Source organism: Nicotiana tabacum, chromosome 13, assembly GCF_000715075.1.
Source record: "Nicotiana tabacum cultivar K326 chromosome 13, ASM71507v2, whole genome shotgun sequence".
NCBI classification, from domain to species: domain Eukaryota; kingdom Viridiplantae; phylum Streptophyta; class Magnoliopsida; order Solanales; family Solanaceae; genus Nicotiana; species Nicotiana tabacum.
The window spans coordinates 95,027,659-95,044,592 of record NC_134092.1 but is presented as its reverse complement, the minus strand read 5'-3'; the positions used below and the strand labels follow the sequence as shown (position 1 = coordinate 95,044,592).

At 35.4% G+C, this 16,934-nt stretch overlaps 1 protein-coding gene and 1 non-coding gene across 7 annotated transcripts; one reads left to right on the top strand and one right to left on the bottom strand.

Annotated features, from left to right (window-relative positions):
- The first annotated feature begins 7,516 nt into the window (after positions 1-7,516).
- Positions 7,517-14,222, top strand: LOC107786327 (uncharacterized). 6 transcript variants are annotated; one of them, XR_012698108.1, is made up of 6 exons: positions 7,517-7,675; positions 7,970-8,205; positions 11,049-11,168; positions 13,064-13,413; positions 13,654-13,757; positions 13,898-14,222. XR_012698108.1 is itself a non-coding variant. In XM_016607786.2 (4 exons), exons 2-3 carry the CDS (start codon positions 7,972-7,974, stop codon positions 11,160-11,162), a joined length of 348 nt encoding a protein of 115 aa, XP_016463272.1. In that variant the 5' UTR covers positions 7,527-7,677; positions 7,970-7,971; the 3' UTR covers positions 11,163-11,168; positions 13,898-14,222. The 6 variants fall into 6 exon arrangements, 3 of the variants coding, with proteins under 3 accessions (XP_016463272.1, XP_016463273.1, XP_016463271.1); XR_012698106.1 differs by having other exon boundaries at positions 13,572-13,757; XR_012698107.1 differs by lacking the exon at positions 13,654-13,757.
- Positions 14,223-15,355: 1,133 nt separating this feature from the next.
- LOC107786325 (uncharacterized) lies at positions 15,356-16,609 on the bottom strand. The gene is made up of 2 exons (XR_012698281.1): positions 16,360-16,609; positions 15,356-15,516 (listed from the first exon to the last, which is right to left on the bottom strand). It is a non-coding gene; the product is annotated as an uncharacterized LOC107786325 (transcript).
- Between the last annotated feature and the right edge of the window lie 325 nt (positions 16,610-16,934).

The window sequence follows — 16,934 nt, the reverse complement described above, 5'->3', positions numbered from 1 at the left end:
GATTGTAAAAAATGATCTTTGATAAGTGGTAACTCTTGATATAATTGTGCTTAAAGAATAAGGGAGTTAATGCATATTGATGTTAAGGTGGAGTATGGTTTGACATAAGTGTGGGGTTTTGAATGTTATATTGTATGTATTAAAGTGTTTAGGAAGGTGTATTCATTCTTATATCCAAATATATCCTACCCGTCCCGCAACCTACATTACAACCAGTTAAAAGTCCTACTTGATCCTTGACTGAATGAGCTCAATTAGTAGAGTAGTACACTACGGGCAAGCCTATGGTGAATCTTTTGTGGCACATTAATGTCATTTCTGAGAGTGAGTGAATTCTTTCTATCTTGAGTTCCTAATTGGTCTTGAATTTTATTGTTTGTGGAGCTACTCTCTTTTGTTGTGTGCGGGCACTTGGTTCATGAAGGGAAGGTAATGTCGTTGACATCTATGTTAAAGTAAGTGAGCGGGTAGGGAATAATGCATGATACTTGTGAGTGAAATCTTGAGGTGAAGATGTTACACTATTGTGCTTAGTCTATTTTAAATATTCTTGGTGTAATGAGTTAGGAGAGTTACTTAGTAAGGTTGTGTCTATATAAAGTGTGGTTTGATTTCTCGAGGACGAGCAATGGTTTAAGTGTGGGGTGTTGAAGGTAGGCTATAATCTCAAATTTTAGTCGATTATTACATTCCAATTTACTGCACTTTAGTTGAGTTTGAGCTTTAATCGCTAATTTTTTGTGCTAATTGTGTGTTTTATGCCTTGTTGGAGTGATTACGAGCTATGTAGATGTTAAAGAATGAATTCAAGTGATTTGGAGCTTTGAAGTCTGATTAAAAGCCCAAGGAATTAAGCCGGAATCGTGTTCGGGGATCAACGGACGATAGTTAAGAACGAACGAAGAATCGAGCATGCATACTCTGCAGTGTACAGTAAAATGCACATAACTCTTTGCTCAGAGATCCGTTTGGTCTGAACAATATATGGTTGGAAATATAATTCAAAGGGCTACAACTTTAGTGTTTTACGTTGTTTCAAATGCCTAATAGAAAAGGGTGAAACGTGCACGGCAAGTACGCAGCCGCGCACTGACCGAGCATATGGGGCAGAATAGTGTGAAACATGCGCGGGCACACTTCCAGGTGTGCGGCCGCGCACGTCCTGTCCGGGAAAAATGTTATTTTTCGTGTAGGATAAGGTGTATGTATTTGGGCCCGACCCTACTTAGCATATATACAAGAAAAATGGTATTTTTGGGACTTTGGACATAATTTAGACCTAAGGAAGCTAAGGAGAAGAGGGAGAAGCAAGAGCTCAATGATTTTACCATTCATCCTCACTCAGGACAAAGGTTTAGATGTTTTATGTTTTCCTTTGACTTAAACTTAATTGTGATGAATTTCTCCATATCCATGAAATAATTCTTCCTTGGGGATTGATGGATTTGGTATTTTGTGAATTGTTTGTGGATATTAACTCTAGATTTATGTATTGAATCGTTTTGGGTAATTTTATTGTTGCATATATATTCACATGTTTATATAATAGAAAGAAGCATATTTTGTGATGTTTTGCATTATCTTGTTAGTTGAATTCGTTGATTCTTCTTAGTAATTGAAAGAGGCTAGTTGAATTAATGTTTAGACCCAGTTAGGAGGATAATCGAAAGAGGTTCTCCTAAAGATTAACCCACTGCGAATTCTTACATATCTTCACTAAGCTTAACTTAGTCATATCGTAAGGTTGAGACTTAATCGAGAGAGGAGTTTCTACTGAATGTTTGAACATAATATAGTGAATTCGAGAGACTCACTTGAACCATAGAAATGAAGTAACTAGGGTTAATTCCCAAATACGTATCTTGCATCTATCCAATCAACCCCTATTTTCTCCCACTGATATCTTCTTTGCTTAATATTGTTGCAATTGTCATTAGCCAATAGTTTAAACTTTTAGTTAATTTTAGTTTTAATTCACACAAATTTAAATTGTTGATCATCTTGAATAGCAATAAAGCTGTAAACTACGAAAATGATGTTTAACTCCAATCCCTGTGGATACGATATTTTCTATACTATATTCGACTAGCGAGCATAATTTTGTGTTGTGGTTTTAGCTCGTCATGGTGTCTAATTCGTAGTTTTAGGTGTGATTTTGGTATTTTGATCGCGCGAGCGAGTCCGTATGATATTTTTGGACTTGTGTGCATGTTTGTCTTGGAGCTCGAGGGACTCGGGTGTGTTTCAGAGTGTTTTTTGACTTAGAATCATAGCTGGTGCAAGTTTTCATCTAGCGCTGAACTTCAGATCTTGCATTTGCGAGATCTGGATCGCAAATGCAAGCCTCGCTTTTGCGAAGAAAACTTCGCATTTGCGATCATGGGATGACTGGGCAGGACTGGCAATTGCGAGGAAAAAATCGCATTTGCGGACTAAACAATGATCGCATTTGCGATCCAAGAGTCGCAATTGCGACTCAACAGTGTTTGAGCAGGCTTCTCATTTGCGAAGTAAAAGTGTGCAATTGCGGAGGCTGGGTGTTCGCAATTGCAAACAAACTATCGCATTTAAGACGACAACAAGCTCGGTGACTTCTTCGCATTTGCGAAGGGTTGATCGCAATTGTGAACTATGTGTCGCAATTGGGATAACTACAGCTGAGTAAAAGAGGAAAAAATGAAAATTAGCTCATTTCTTTCAAACTCTCAACCCTAAACACCCTAGAGGCGATTTTCCCAAGAGATTTTCTTCCTAAATTCATTGGTAAGTGACTTTTATCTACTTCCTTTGAATTACCCATTACATTTCATAAGATTTCAACATCAAATCTAGGATTTTATAGTAGAAATTAGGAATTTGGGTAGAATTAGAATTTTTTGTAAATTTGGGGTTTAGACCTCTAATTGAGGTCGGATTTTGAATTGAATTACATAATCGGGTTCGGGGGTGAATGGATAATCGAGTTTTGGTCCGAATCTGGGGTTTTTGACCAAGCGAGCCTAGGGTTGACTTTTGTTGACTTTTCAATAATGACTTAAATTGAACCTCTTTCGTGAGTAGTTTCTAAAGCTTATTTTGAATCGTTTGGTAAATAATTTGCTAGATTTTGTTGGTTTGGAGGCTTGTTCGAAAGGCAAGGCCATGGTTGAATTTTGAGTTGATTGCGGAGTGAGGTAAGTGTTGGGTCTAACCTTGACTTGAGGGAATTAGAAACCCTTGATTCTATGTGCTATGTGAATTTCATGAGTAGCGGAATATATGCGGGGTGACGAGTGTCTATACGTCGTCAATTACTTGTTTTCATGTCTACCCGTATTTTATTAATTATAGCATTTCATGTCTTGATTGTTACATGCCTTAATTGCTTCCCATGCCTTAACTTGTTACTTGTCATTTATTATTCTCGCATTATAAATGTTAATTTCTTTCATGCTTCTATGCTTAATTGATATTTGCCTTAATTGTATTACTTGAACCCCTTTATCTGTCATATATGTGACTGTCTTGTTGCTTAGTATTAAGTGTAGCCTTTTATGATTTGGTATGAGATTCCTCTTGATTGTGTAATTTTCATATTCGTTAATCGTAGAGATTCTTGTGGTTCGAGTTGTTAAATTGATTGCAATTATTGATTTATTTATATTGATATGGTGGGATCGGGTTGCGCGCCACAATAAGTGAAATAAGGGTGGATTGATATGGAGAAATAAGGGAGGATATATATTGATTCGGTGGGATCGGGTTGCGCATCGCAACATGTGAAATAAGGCTGGATTGATATGGTGAAATAATGGTGAATTATGATATTGACTCTGATTATATGGTGAGATAGGGTTGTGCGCCGCAACATATATTTACTTATTATTATTGATATTTACATGGCAGAATAAGGGAGGATAATGTTATACGGTGGGATCGGGTTGCGCGCCGCAATAGTTTATGTGTTTTCTATTCCTTATTGTATTGTGTTGGCTTAAGTACTGTGGTACGAGACTCTAAGGATTGGTATTTATGGTATTACTGGTATTCTTTGAGGATTGAGTTATTTTTATGAGTTACTACATTATTTCGTTTATGTATTTTTCTTTCCTGTCATTATTTTATATTGCATATAGGTTATATTGTAGGTGACTCGACTTAGCCTCGTCACTACTTCGTCGAGGTTAGGCTCGGTACTTATAAGGTACATGTCGGTTGTACTCATACTACACTCTGCACTTCTTGTGCAGATTTTGGAGTCGGTCCCAGTGGTGATCAGTAGATTGCTCGGGTTGACTATCAGTACGGAGACTTGAGGTACAACTGCTCGGCGTTCGCAGTCCTGAAGTCCCCTTCTATCTTATCTTAGATGTGTATTTTCTTTCAACAACTTTACTTTCATTCAGACCTTTATCTGTATTAGTCTAGTAGCTCATGCACTTGTGACACCACATTCAGGGTTGTATTTAGATATTTCAGTTGTTACGATTTTTCGCATTTTATTTCAGTTATTTTAGTAATTGACATCAGTTAAATTTGATTTGTTTAAAAACAATGGCTTAAAACTAATCTAACGTTGGCTTACCTGTCAAGTGAAATGTTAGGCACCATCACGGTCCCGAGGGTGAGAATTTCGGATCGTGACAATATATCATCAAAACATGGTTATTTGTAATAGTTGTTCATCTGCACAATAATTTTCTCCTTCTAATTAAACTTAAATTTAGATCATATGGTGAGGACTTCATGTGCTTCATGAAATGACTAAGAAGAACTTTTATTAAACGCAAGTAAGATAGATGGCAGAAATTTGGAAACCATGTTGCCCTCAGGCTAGTGCCACTTCTTGTCACGTTAGATAGGGATAATGCGATACCGAAATCATACCGAATATTACCGAACCAAACAAGAATATACTGAACCGTACCGAACTACTTTGGTATAATATTTGGTATGCACAATTGTTATACCGAATATTAAAGTACCGAATTGTAAGTCATAAATACCGTACCGAAGTATTGAACGCCCACCCCTACTCCAACTTATTGGCTATAAATTAAGAGTTTTTGCCTCAGTTTTCACCATTGAAAAATCTAAACCCTCTTTCCTCTTCATTTGTTTTCAATAGAAAGTAAGTATCTAGTGTGATGTGATTTACTCCGGTTTTTAAGTTCGTTGAATATCTAAAATTTGGAGTGCCATTATTATAGAGTAGTTTATTTTGCTTTGTTTCGAGAGCAGTTAATTCAAAACCTTGAACAATTGTGAGCGAATTAAATTCTTTAAGGACACACAGTGTAATATGAGTTCGAAAATTCTTCTTGTCTTACCTTGTCTTCCAATTTATTTTATTTATTCTGATTTTTGTTTCTAACACAGTTTACTAACCTCTCTCCACGTTACAATTCCAACCACCAAATTTCTCCAATACTCAAGTAAATTTCTCCAATACTCAAGTTCATTTCTAATTGGCAAAATACATAGTTTACCCATCAACCTTGCAGTGAAATTCCTTGTTCACACCCCTCGTTCACGGAAAACCTTTTACACACTCAATCTTTCAGAAGTGTGTCTAAGACACACCACTTTTGTGCTTGACCAATCTGTCAAATAACGTGAAAGTCACGCCCTAATAGGGTAGTGACACATGTCATTGACCTTAAAAAAGAAAAAATATATTAGAAATTACAATTAAAATCCATCTTCTTCATCTTCCCTTTTTCTATCTTAAGTATCATTGTTGCTGCCACCATAGTTGTTTGTGAGAAAATTTCCAACAACACTAAAATTCAACCACACTATCTAAACAACTAGCCGAAAATAATCGAGCAACAAATTGAGTTCAACAATCCAATAATCAACAAGACCCAATTGAATTGACAAGTTTTTTTCGATACCCCAACAATGGTGGATTCTAAATTTGTTTACCAAACCTTCAATACTATTGTTAAAACTTTTAAATCTATCAAAAATAAATAATTTTCACAATATTTAGACAATAAACCAACAAAAATCGCTCAACTTTAGATCCAAAATTTTATGTTCTTTCGAAAATTCTACTTGGGAAAGAATATGGGGGAGGGTGGTTTGAGGAAGAAGACCAGAGGGAGCGGGAGGGGTTCCTGTGGGGAGGGGAGACAAAAAATAGAATTTTTACGGGCTTCGCGTATTTTTGTGTGTGTGTAAACACGCAAGTGCTATCTGGTCAAAAGTAGTGTGTCTTATAGGTTGTTTGGCCAAGCTGGAGAAATCAGTTTATTTTAAGAAGTGCTTTTTTCAAAAGTGCTTTTGAAAAAAGTACTTTTGGACAGAATCAGTTTGTGTTTGGCTAATCACTCTGAAAAGCACTTTTGGGCAATAATTTGTATTTGGCCAAGCTTTTTCAGAAAATGCTTTTAAGTATCAAATTACGAATAAGAACATGAATGTATTTACTTAATAGTTAATATTATAAGTAAATAAATAGTCTCAAAATTTTGTTATTACAAGCAATAATTAAATCTTTTCATTTTATTTAAGTAAAATATGAAAATAAAATTTAAAAGTACTTAATTCTTTTAATATAAGTTAAATATATTAAAAATCATTCAACAAATATAAAAATATTCACCCCTAAAGTCACTATATATTAGAAAGTTATCCTAAAAATAATAAAAAATATGTATATATTAATATCCTAAGTATTAGGTTTAACGGTTATTTTGGTATATACTATATTTTGTTAAGGGTATTCTTGGTAAGAAAAAAAGTCAAAACTGCTTCTGCTTTTACCTTTTGGGAAGAAGCTATTTTTTTCAGTTTCTCAGAAACTACTTCCGCTTCTTCCCAAAAATACATTTTTCCTCCAAAAAGCTTAGCCAAACACCCCAAGTTAGGAAAAAAATGCTTTTTGGGAAAAAAAATACTTCTGGGCTCTTGAGATACTTGGCCAAACAGGTTATTAGACACACTTTTAAAATGTTGAATGTATAAAATATTTTCTATGAAGGAAATGTGTGTAACAAGAATTTCACTGCAAGGTTGATGGGTAAACTATCTATTCTGCGTTTCTAATTCTTGAACAACTTCTGATTTCAAAAAGTGGGGATAAACCCCTTCGTGAGCTCGCCGGAAAACACAAATGAATGTCTCCGGAATCATGCGAAAATATTGAGAGATTATAATAAAATACAGAAAGTTATGTTTTAGACATTCCGTATTAAGGATTCATGGATAGTTTATTTTCTGAAAATATTACAACTCAATACGTGGAGGTTGAAAATTAAAATTTTTGATTCAATAATGACTTGCTTCTTGAATATTACAAAGAAAATATTTATATTTACAAGGACCCATGATCCCCGAATTAACAGAAATGGCCATCAATCATCGGTGGACCGGACGTCCGAATCAGCCGTAGAAGTTGGAGTACCAGAAAGTTATTTGCCACGTGTCAATAATCAAGAGGTATATTGGACAAAATTGGAGGAAAAGCTACTGGAGGGGATCTCGACCCATACTTGAGGGACTATTTTAAACCTACACCAAACATAAGTGACCATTTTTGTTATTTTTCTGTATCTTTTCACATAAGACCATTTTGCAACCTGGAACCGGTTTCTTCACCCAAGTTCACTTTTTTGCACTACAGCAACCACAGCCAGTTAAAACCATAAGCAAAAAGCAAAACCCAGTTTGATTCAAACAAGTCTACGCTGTGTGATTTCTCAATTGATGTTCCTTTTCTTTCTTCTCTTTGTATTAAATCAATTTTGTCTGTATTTCACGCTACAATGAGATGCTTTCATAAACAAATGTGACGTGTTTATGTTTACAGCTACTTCCTATTTTTATGTCTTAAATCTTTGAGAACTATTCAAGAAAAAGAATCTTTGAAAACAATCCCCCAAAAAAATTGAATCTTTTCCTTTTTCGCCCAGTAGTCTGTTTCCAAAGTTTGGATTTTTATTAGAGTACTGTTCAAATTTCTGAGATTGATGGTATTTTGCAGAAATGGGGTCCTCTGAACGTTTAAGATCTTCGCCAATGGTGTATAGGAATCTACTAAAAGCAGTGGAAAAGCACATAGGGAAGGAAGAACACAAGGTTCATTTCACTGACTTCATCAGGGAAGAGTTCAGGAAGAAGAGCAATCTTGAATGCCCAAAAGACCCCTCTTTTATTCAGCGGAGGATTAATCTTGCTCAAAATTATGCTTACCTTCTCAACAGTGTCCACCATCATAAGGTTAGCTTCATTTCTCTAGCTATCCACAATTTTTGCCGCGCTATCTCTTTGTTTGTACTAGCCCCTCTTGTTTTTCTAAGATGCTTCTTGATTAGGATGAAATTCAGGAAGTTAATTTTGACTATCTAATAGAGTATATTAATGGAAGGATATATTAAAACAATTGTTAAAAAGTAATTAAAAGTCAGTTTTATAGACTTAACATCGTATTAAAATTCAGATTTTTTCCCAGGGCTTTGGTCTAGTGGTCTAGTGGTACACTGATGATGTTTGGGTTAGGTGCATGTCATGGTTTCGAACCCTGTCGAACACAAAGCCGTGATATTTAAATGGAGGCTAGAGGGGCGGGCCATTATCCACTGAGTTTCGAACCGTGCGCCATTGGTTCTCGGGGATTTTTCGGTTATAAAAGAAGTTAGATTTTTAATTGTTAAATGAATTTAAAATCGGAATTAGTGAAAAGTCATATGGTGGAACATTATAGGAAGTTCTTAAAATAAATAAGAGTACTTATGAATTAGGACATAAAAAGATATTTTTTAAATATCGATTTATTTATAATGTACTTAATTTGTTCAGTTAAGACATATAGCGGAGTGAAATGCAAGTCCCGTAGATGGTAGTAAGAACAACAATGTTACATGGAGTGAATGTTGAGCCTCTAATTTCCAACAGTCCTACAAGATGAGAGTCACAAAAATGTTAATGTTGAGGGGAATGTGTAATCATGGCAATATTACCGGTGATCGTATTCGATAAAGGGTGCAGATGGCACAATAAAGCATAAAATAAGAAAAGGCTGCTTTGTTATGGTCCATTGCAAGGTATGAGACTTGAGTCCCACATCGGTATTGCAATGTGCTGATGTGGGGTTTATATAGTCTTGGGCTCTCCCACCTTAATAGCTAGCTTTTGGGTTGTGGTTCTCCCTAGGTTGTATCAATGGTATCAGAGCCGCCCTCCGTGTCCACCGTGTCCACCGTGCCATGGACGGTGACGCCGGTATTGCAGTGTTCGCCCGGGGCAAGAAAAGTCTAGCACACAGCCGTCGGGGACGACGGATGCGGAGCGTGGTGGTTTGTTATGGTCCATTGCAAGGTATGAGACTTGAGTCCCACATCGGTATTGCAATGTGCTGATGTAGGATTCATATAGCCTTGGGCTCTCCCACTTTAATAGCTAGCTTTTGGGATGTGGTTATCCCTAGGTTATTTCACGCTTGAGATGGTGCGGCACCATGATAATAAGGTGCTAAAAAGGGCGAGGTAGACCTAAAATAACCTGGAGAAAGATCGTCTCAGAAGACCTGCAATTCCTTGGAATTTACGTGAATTTATTAGGGACCTATAGAGGCAATACCAATTAGTTGGGTTAAGTTTTTTGTTTTATTTTGTCATACTTACATAAAGTCTGATGGCTAGGAGTCTCTTTTGTCTGGTTATAGACTCGAATGCCATTGTATGGATAATTGTGGGATTCAAAGAACTTCTAGGGTTCTAGTTTTGGAGAAACCTTAATTTTAAGGCAAATTATTTTTAGGTAAAGGTAGTATTGGAATGATTAAGGTCTGAATAGTCTTGAAGATTCTTATAGCTGACCCTAACTTTGTTTGGGATTGAGGCATGATTGATATTGATATAAACATATAGCTAGTAATGAGCAGTAGGTCATCAGAAAATGTTGAGCACATTGGTCATTTCTAATGAACGTTTCACAAACTTATTCGTATGATTAGAATGCGCATCAGATTGTAATCATCCTATGCTGTGTGAACTGTGAATCAAGGGAATAAAATTAAATTGTTTACCTATCTTCTTTTTATAGGGGTGAAGAAATTCATCATAAAAGTGCTGATGCAACATCATCCATCTCATCGCTAGCTATGTTAACCCACGACAGTCAAAAGCTGCATATAAGATGATTATGGATTATGAAATCTTCATCAAGACAAGTGTTGTTGAAGAGGAAGTTAATGTGCACATGGGTGTAATATTGTGGCATGGCATCAAATACCATGATAAAATCATCACTAGGGTCAACTTTGTTAATATATTTGTCAATATAAATAATTTTTTGCTTACTGTAAAAATGACTAACGGAGAGCAAGAAGCAACAGTGTTTTTGTGGAAGACTTTGGTAATATAGGAGGATTATGTGATAAGCTATGGGTAATACGTAACTTAATCATAATTATATAGGTGTTTAATATTTAACTCAAAAAATAAAAAGAGGGAGAAGAAAAAGATTTTCCATCTTTTTTTGTTAAAAATTTGAATTAAGATTTTATTGCTTAAGGCATTCTCCATCCAACTGAGCTGAGTCATTTTGTCAAACACACAATGTCAGCGTCTTACCAACACAAGCAGCATTTTACTATGCATGATTAAAATAAAAATACAAAATGCTGGTCTTTCAGACTCCTTTCATAGCTTTTGCTACTCTGAATGACACTCCTATGGTATTCATATTCCACTGATATGCAAAATCCTAAAGCCTATCACTTGTTAACAGTAGGTGGCTTTGAATCGAAAATGAATTGTCTTTTCTGATTGATGCAGTGTGTGTGTGTGTATATATATATGTTCATATCGCTGAAGATATTTTCTAATTGAGCCCTATGTATACCTTGTGGTTTTATCCTTTATTACTCGACCATAAAGTTGAAATAAATTAAAGGGAGTCATGGGGAATATTCTTTTCTCAATTTCAGCATTATTTGTGTAGTGACCTTCCCATCTCTTCTTTCATCATGGTTCTATGGATGTTGTGTTGTTCTTGTATTAAGGAATCTGTGATATTACAATTGCGTTTTACAAATCAAGTGACTTCCTTTATTTCTGCAGGACTTGTTATTTTCTTACAACATTGCAGTAGATAGATCCGATGAGATGACAAAAGTGCTGGGCAAATCTGCTGCAAGTGTGGGGCTCCGCCTTCCTGATGTTTATCAGTCTTGAAAGTTGGTAGGTTATCACCATTTTCCTTTCCATTTTCTTGTCTATGAAATGGTTTGGTAACAAACACGTTTATGCTGTGAAATTTATGGCATATTCCTGTCTAAAGCATATCTGTGCCTGTGTGCTTCGAGGCGGATCACAGAACTATGTAGAATTGGACTCTCACACCCTCTATTCTAGCTTATTTTTTTGAAATACTCTACCTAGCAGAAAACTTAAGAGTCTGGTTATAAACCAACTCCCTTCCCCTGGAAGAAAGGAAGCAGCGGCTAGCACGCTAAACTAAGATCAACCAATGTTCGAACTGGGGGGGGGGGGGAGTGCTTTTGGGATATGAAATTTAATACCTACTCAAGCGAACTGAATTTGACTATGCATTATGGACGTTATATTGAATTGAAGAAGTTCCTGTATTAAAAGTTTTATTTATTCTTGACACACCTGAGATGATAGTCCAAGGTCTTGTCTTCTATATTCCAAATCATCCTTTATTAGGCTGTTTGCTCTCCGTTTTCTGCAAAAGCCCATTGCTTGCAGTAAGTTGGCAGCATTGATGGCATTTGTCATTGAGTTAAAAAACCACTTCTTTTCATGAAGCACATTAATTGTGGTATTTTGAGAAAATAAGCTATGGGTTGTCTTATATTTCATATACCAGCTGGGGATAGATTTTAGGCTTATACTTCTCCTTTTCACCGCTTTTCAAGCTGGAGGAAATGACTGAATGCACTCCTAGCTGACCAAAGAGAAGGAAAAGGAACCCTTTAAAGTGGTTTAGTGAAGATGTCTGCAACTTGAAGTGCAAAAGGAATACAGCGTGTAGTGAGTGCACCAAGAGATACTTTTTTCTCGAACAAAATAGTAGTCTTTCTCGATATGTTTGCTCCAAGCATGAAATACTTGATTAATTTACATATAAAGTACACCTTTGTTGTCTTGTAGAAGCTGAGGCGAGTGATATAATTGGATACCAATGTCTCGAAGAAGAAAAGTTATCTAATCTAATTTTACAGTTGTGGATGCATGGATTGATATTCCGCTTCTGTGCTAGAGTTGGAGACCGTTGGTTGTTTCCCGAAGGACTAAGAAATATAGTTGGTGCTTAGGTGGATGAAAATCCCTGAAGTGCTTCTCCTTGTGTTAGGACAACCTGCCTGCTCTGCATCGCAGTTCCCATAAAGTTTTGAATGGACTTTGTGCAAGGAATGTGAGGCCATAATGGATTATTTCTTCTAATTTCAAAGAATTCTTTTGATTGCTTTTGTATGTCCTTCCACTTGACGTGGAGGAGCTGACATACCTTATTGATTGTATTAACAGTTTCAGGTTGTGTAATTGCTGAGGTATTAGAGGGCATCTACTAAGCAGGGTTTATGTTTTGAGTGTATTGTGAGGGCTGAAATTTCAATGCCATGAGAGTGTTTAAGTGAGCAGTCCGTGACTTTCGCTCGATTCTGCAATTGTTTTGCAGAAAGCAATTGTGTTATTTCATAAAATAAAAAACAGTTGTTTCCATTTTTCTGTTTTCAGGAAAAAGAAAACAACCTAAAGGCTGTTTCTGAAAACTTCTTCCACAATACACAATAATACATGCTTGCTCAAGAATTTTAGTTTGGAATTTGGGGTGATATCCAAGTGTGCAATATAACTTTTTCTGAGCATCCTATTTGTTTCTCAAGTCTGTGCTAGCCTATGCACATGGAACAGGTCATTGATATTTCTCTAGAGATTACTAATTCGCATTAATGGCTCTCTAGAAATCCGGAGGTTGTATTTCAGGGCTGCCCCCCCCCCCCTCTCAGCTGGGGAAAAATGGTATATGAAAATAATGTTTCTGTAGCTCTTTTTCTTCTCTTTTCATTTATTATTTTCAATTTTCTTTCTGTCTTCTTGTTTTTCAGTCCAAATTCATATTGCTGAATTCCCAGCATACAATTTTTTGTGGAAGGTGATAGGTTCTTGCCATAGCAGTTCTGAGCTTGTTTATAAAAAATTGAATTATAGTGGTCAAAAAGTTACCCTGTCATAGCATGCTGAAGCTTGGATAGTCCACACGCGTACGAAACTATGGAGTCCAGTGAAATTACTCGTCACACTTGCTGAATTTAAAGAGACGTCATTTCACCACAGGAAACTGTGTCATAGTTTCTTCCATTATCTTGCACTAGGCCATTATTCATCCCTATGCTAGCCGATAGTTAGCCAAAGGAATCAACATCTACCGAGCTTCTCCAAAACTGTCACCCAACAGGTCCAACTTTATTAGAATTTTGTAAATTAATGAGAATTCCTTTTTCTGATTTATGCTGCACCCTATTTTCGATTTTGCACTGGTTCCAATTTCCTGTTGTATGTTTCCTTTAAATGTGGGTAGGTTCTGAATTATATTTTCTTTTTCCAATGAACCAGAGGAATAGTTTTTCCATGAGGAACCTCATTGCTGCCATGGCTAACTGAATTTAGGGCCACTGTTTGTATTTTCTGCTTCCAGATAGAGGACTACTCACTACCTTTCGTCTTTACTTGAGCGGTTATATTGAATGATGAAGTGAAATAGAGTAATCCAGGTCAAACAAGTGTTATTGGGATACTACCGTAAGAACATAGAACAGCTTCCTATACATCTCTGATACTACACATTTATTTAGTCATATAAGATGCTTGTCTGCAACACTTTTATCACATGGAATCCATCTCTCATATAGTTTTTCTCAAATTCATTTGTTTGTTTGCAGCAATGGTATCACGTCAATGGCGGTTTTCAGATGATTCTACAAGGCTGGAAGCTGAAAATTAGCACTGGTAGCCTAGATTTGGATAAGCGAATAGACGATAGCATGTAGCATTGACATGGGAAGAACCCCCTCCCCATTCAAGGGGCTGAAAAACTTGCCAAAAGCAAATGAATTGAGCAGTATCCCTGGATGTTCTGTCATGGGAGTGTTAATTTTTGTCTTAAAACTATTTATCTTTGTGGGGAAAAATAACTTTGTGCTAATTGCTCAGAGCAGCTTATTTTGACGACAGGCTTCCATTAATAATTCATTCTGCAGATTATGCTACATTATCTCAGTCCATTTTATTTGTGGCAAGTTGGTGAAACAATCTAAATTCTAGGACAAATTCTGGTCAAAAGTATTAAAGAGCTCTAATTATTAACAGCAAAGAGCCTTTACTATCAGTATTGACATTTAGATGTCACTGTTGCCTATAATACTTTGAGTTTAATTTGTGTATATTATTATTCTATTATGGTTCATATTCTGGGTTGAGTTTATCTTTAATTAAAGCATTTCTCGTGCCCTCCGTCCGTTGGAACTTGGAGTATATATGTATGTCCTTTATAATAGAAATAGATGTCATCAATTATCCGAATTTTAGTTCATCTCGATATAGTACTACACCAAAACTAAAGGAAAATAGGTTATTCATCTCCAATTCCTCTGACCAATAAATAAAACCAAAACGACTCAGTAGTAACCATACTACAAATTTTAAGAATGTATTGATACTCGACCAAAGCACTTTTATCCAATAAATGAACGTAACATCGTTTCTGTCTTTTGATATTTCTCATTTATCCTGAAAAAACCCAGCACTCTCGTCGATATAGAGGCAACTATACGTACCTTTCAATTCCCATCTGCCTTGCTTGGATTTCCTATGTTAAACTATGCACATACATTTTGTGTTATTATTGGATCTCCTACGTTGGACTATATATATATACACATTATGTGTTCGACCTCCAACTGTATTTATGTGGTCCTACTAATTGTGTTAAAGAAGCAAATAAAATTTTATACTATCAGTTAACATGTTAGAACACACAACAGGTTATATTGAACATAAATTGTGTAGTGGTCTTCATTAAAAAATAAAATAAAATTATATAGTGGTATAATACAACAGTCACCTGTTATCGCCACATCACCTATGTCAGAAGTAATTAGATTAGTGCACAGAGCTAAAACTCAGAGATTACTAGATTAATGTACCTGTTTCTCTATATATATCAGATAAATTAATTGCAAGGGTGCGTAATTATCCCTATGTTCAGGATAAAACGTAGTTGCAACTCCACACAAAGGTTTGCCCAATTTACATTCATAAAACGAAGTTTGGTACTACTGGATCACCACGGAAAATTAAAAGAATCCAACAAAAAAAGGTAGAATAAGAGAAAAAGAAAAGAAAAGAAGAAGGAGGGTATTTATTGGAGAATGATACAAAGATAAAGAGGCATATATTTACAGTACCAAGTGTTACACTATCCAACCAACACATAAAGTGCGTAAATAATGCCCGGTATGTACCCCAGAATTGTCAGCAACAAACATATCCAGAACTCCACCTGCATTTTTTCCCCAAAAAAGAAATGATTATTACAAACAAAATCAACATAATCTACAACTCCGAGTAAATATTTATTACTAGGTATTACACAACTGCTTGAATGACAAGAATTGCTGCGTTCGCATCTCATCAATAACTAGATTTTTTCCGATTTTTAAAAGATTCAATATGCTGATCGATTCCGAATTTAATTTTGTTACATTTTCTTGATCCGTTTGGAATACTTTTTCATTATATACTTTAAGCAATCAACTTTTTAATTCATTATATACTTAGATCAACCAGCTTTTTAATCACGATAAGTGCTATTTTGATATAGAATTTCAAATTATTCCCTGCAAAGCCACATGCAATCCATAAAACATGCCTACAGGCTACAGTTATTCAATCTCATATCCTTTTCTTTCTCTTCAAATAATGTATTTTTAGTAACTTAACAATTTAATGGGGTGACCAGACACTATATATTTTTTTTATATCTAAACAAACCAGACCCTATAGACGTTAGGAGTTCAAGAAAAAAAGAAGATTTATACTACTTAAATAGTCATAAACATGTAATAAAATTTCTAGTCCCAAACATGTACTCCTAATAGATGTTTTGTAGCAGTAAGATCACGTCGACAAGAGTAAAATGAAAAAATTAAAATTAAAATTTACAAATATAAAAAGGTATTTTATTTTTAGAATGTCACATGAAATACAACCATCTTTTTAGAATTAGACCAAAAACCTAGTACTAAGCATTCGGCAACAGATCTTTTTATTCTTTCTAAAGGGAGTAAAGAATGATGCTAAAAATATAAATATAAAAGGAAAAAAGGGTAGAAAAAGAACATACACCACAGCCATAACGAAGGAAGACACCAACAGGAGGAAGGATGATAGCAAGCAGGACTTCAAGAAAAGTTTCAGAACCCATAATTTCTTTCTCTGTTTGTGTTTCCTTTTAGGTTTCGTGATCTGTAAAACTTGGGAAATTAAGAAGGAAGAAGAAGTAAAAGGAGTATATAATATGTGTCAGCTAATTAGGGCTTAAGCAGACCACGTGGAAGCACCTCAACACGTGGAATCCTATGGCTACATATATGTGTCTTTCATTGACCACCAATACTTTCCATTAAATCTACACTTTTTTGGGTGCATATCATGTTAAATTTCTAAACGTTTTCTCAAGTCATTAGCTGTTCGGCAAGTGATTCGTATTTTGTACAATGAGAATACATCAAGACAAGACATATTGATGAATTAATGCAGCTGGATTTTGTAATAAATTACGAAACTTAATACATGATTTTATTATAAAATAAAGACCGTAAAGTAAATAATCCAAAAATATAATGAGACTGATATATTATTTAACTACAAACTGATGTACATAATGAACTGAAACTTCCTCTATTTATAAAAGAAAGG

Coding starts and splice junctions, on each gene's coding strand:
- LOC107786327 (XM_016607786.2), top strand. CDS start 7,972: ATGGGGTCCTCTGAACGTTTAAGATCTTCGCCAATGGTGTATAGGAAT. Junction 8,206..11,048: donor ACAGTGTCCACCATCATAAG/GTTAGCTTCATT, acceptor TTATTTCTGCAG/GACTTGTTATTTTCTTACAA.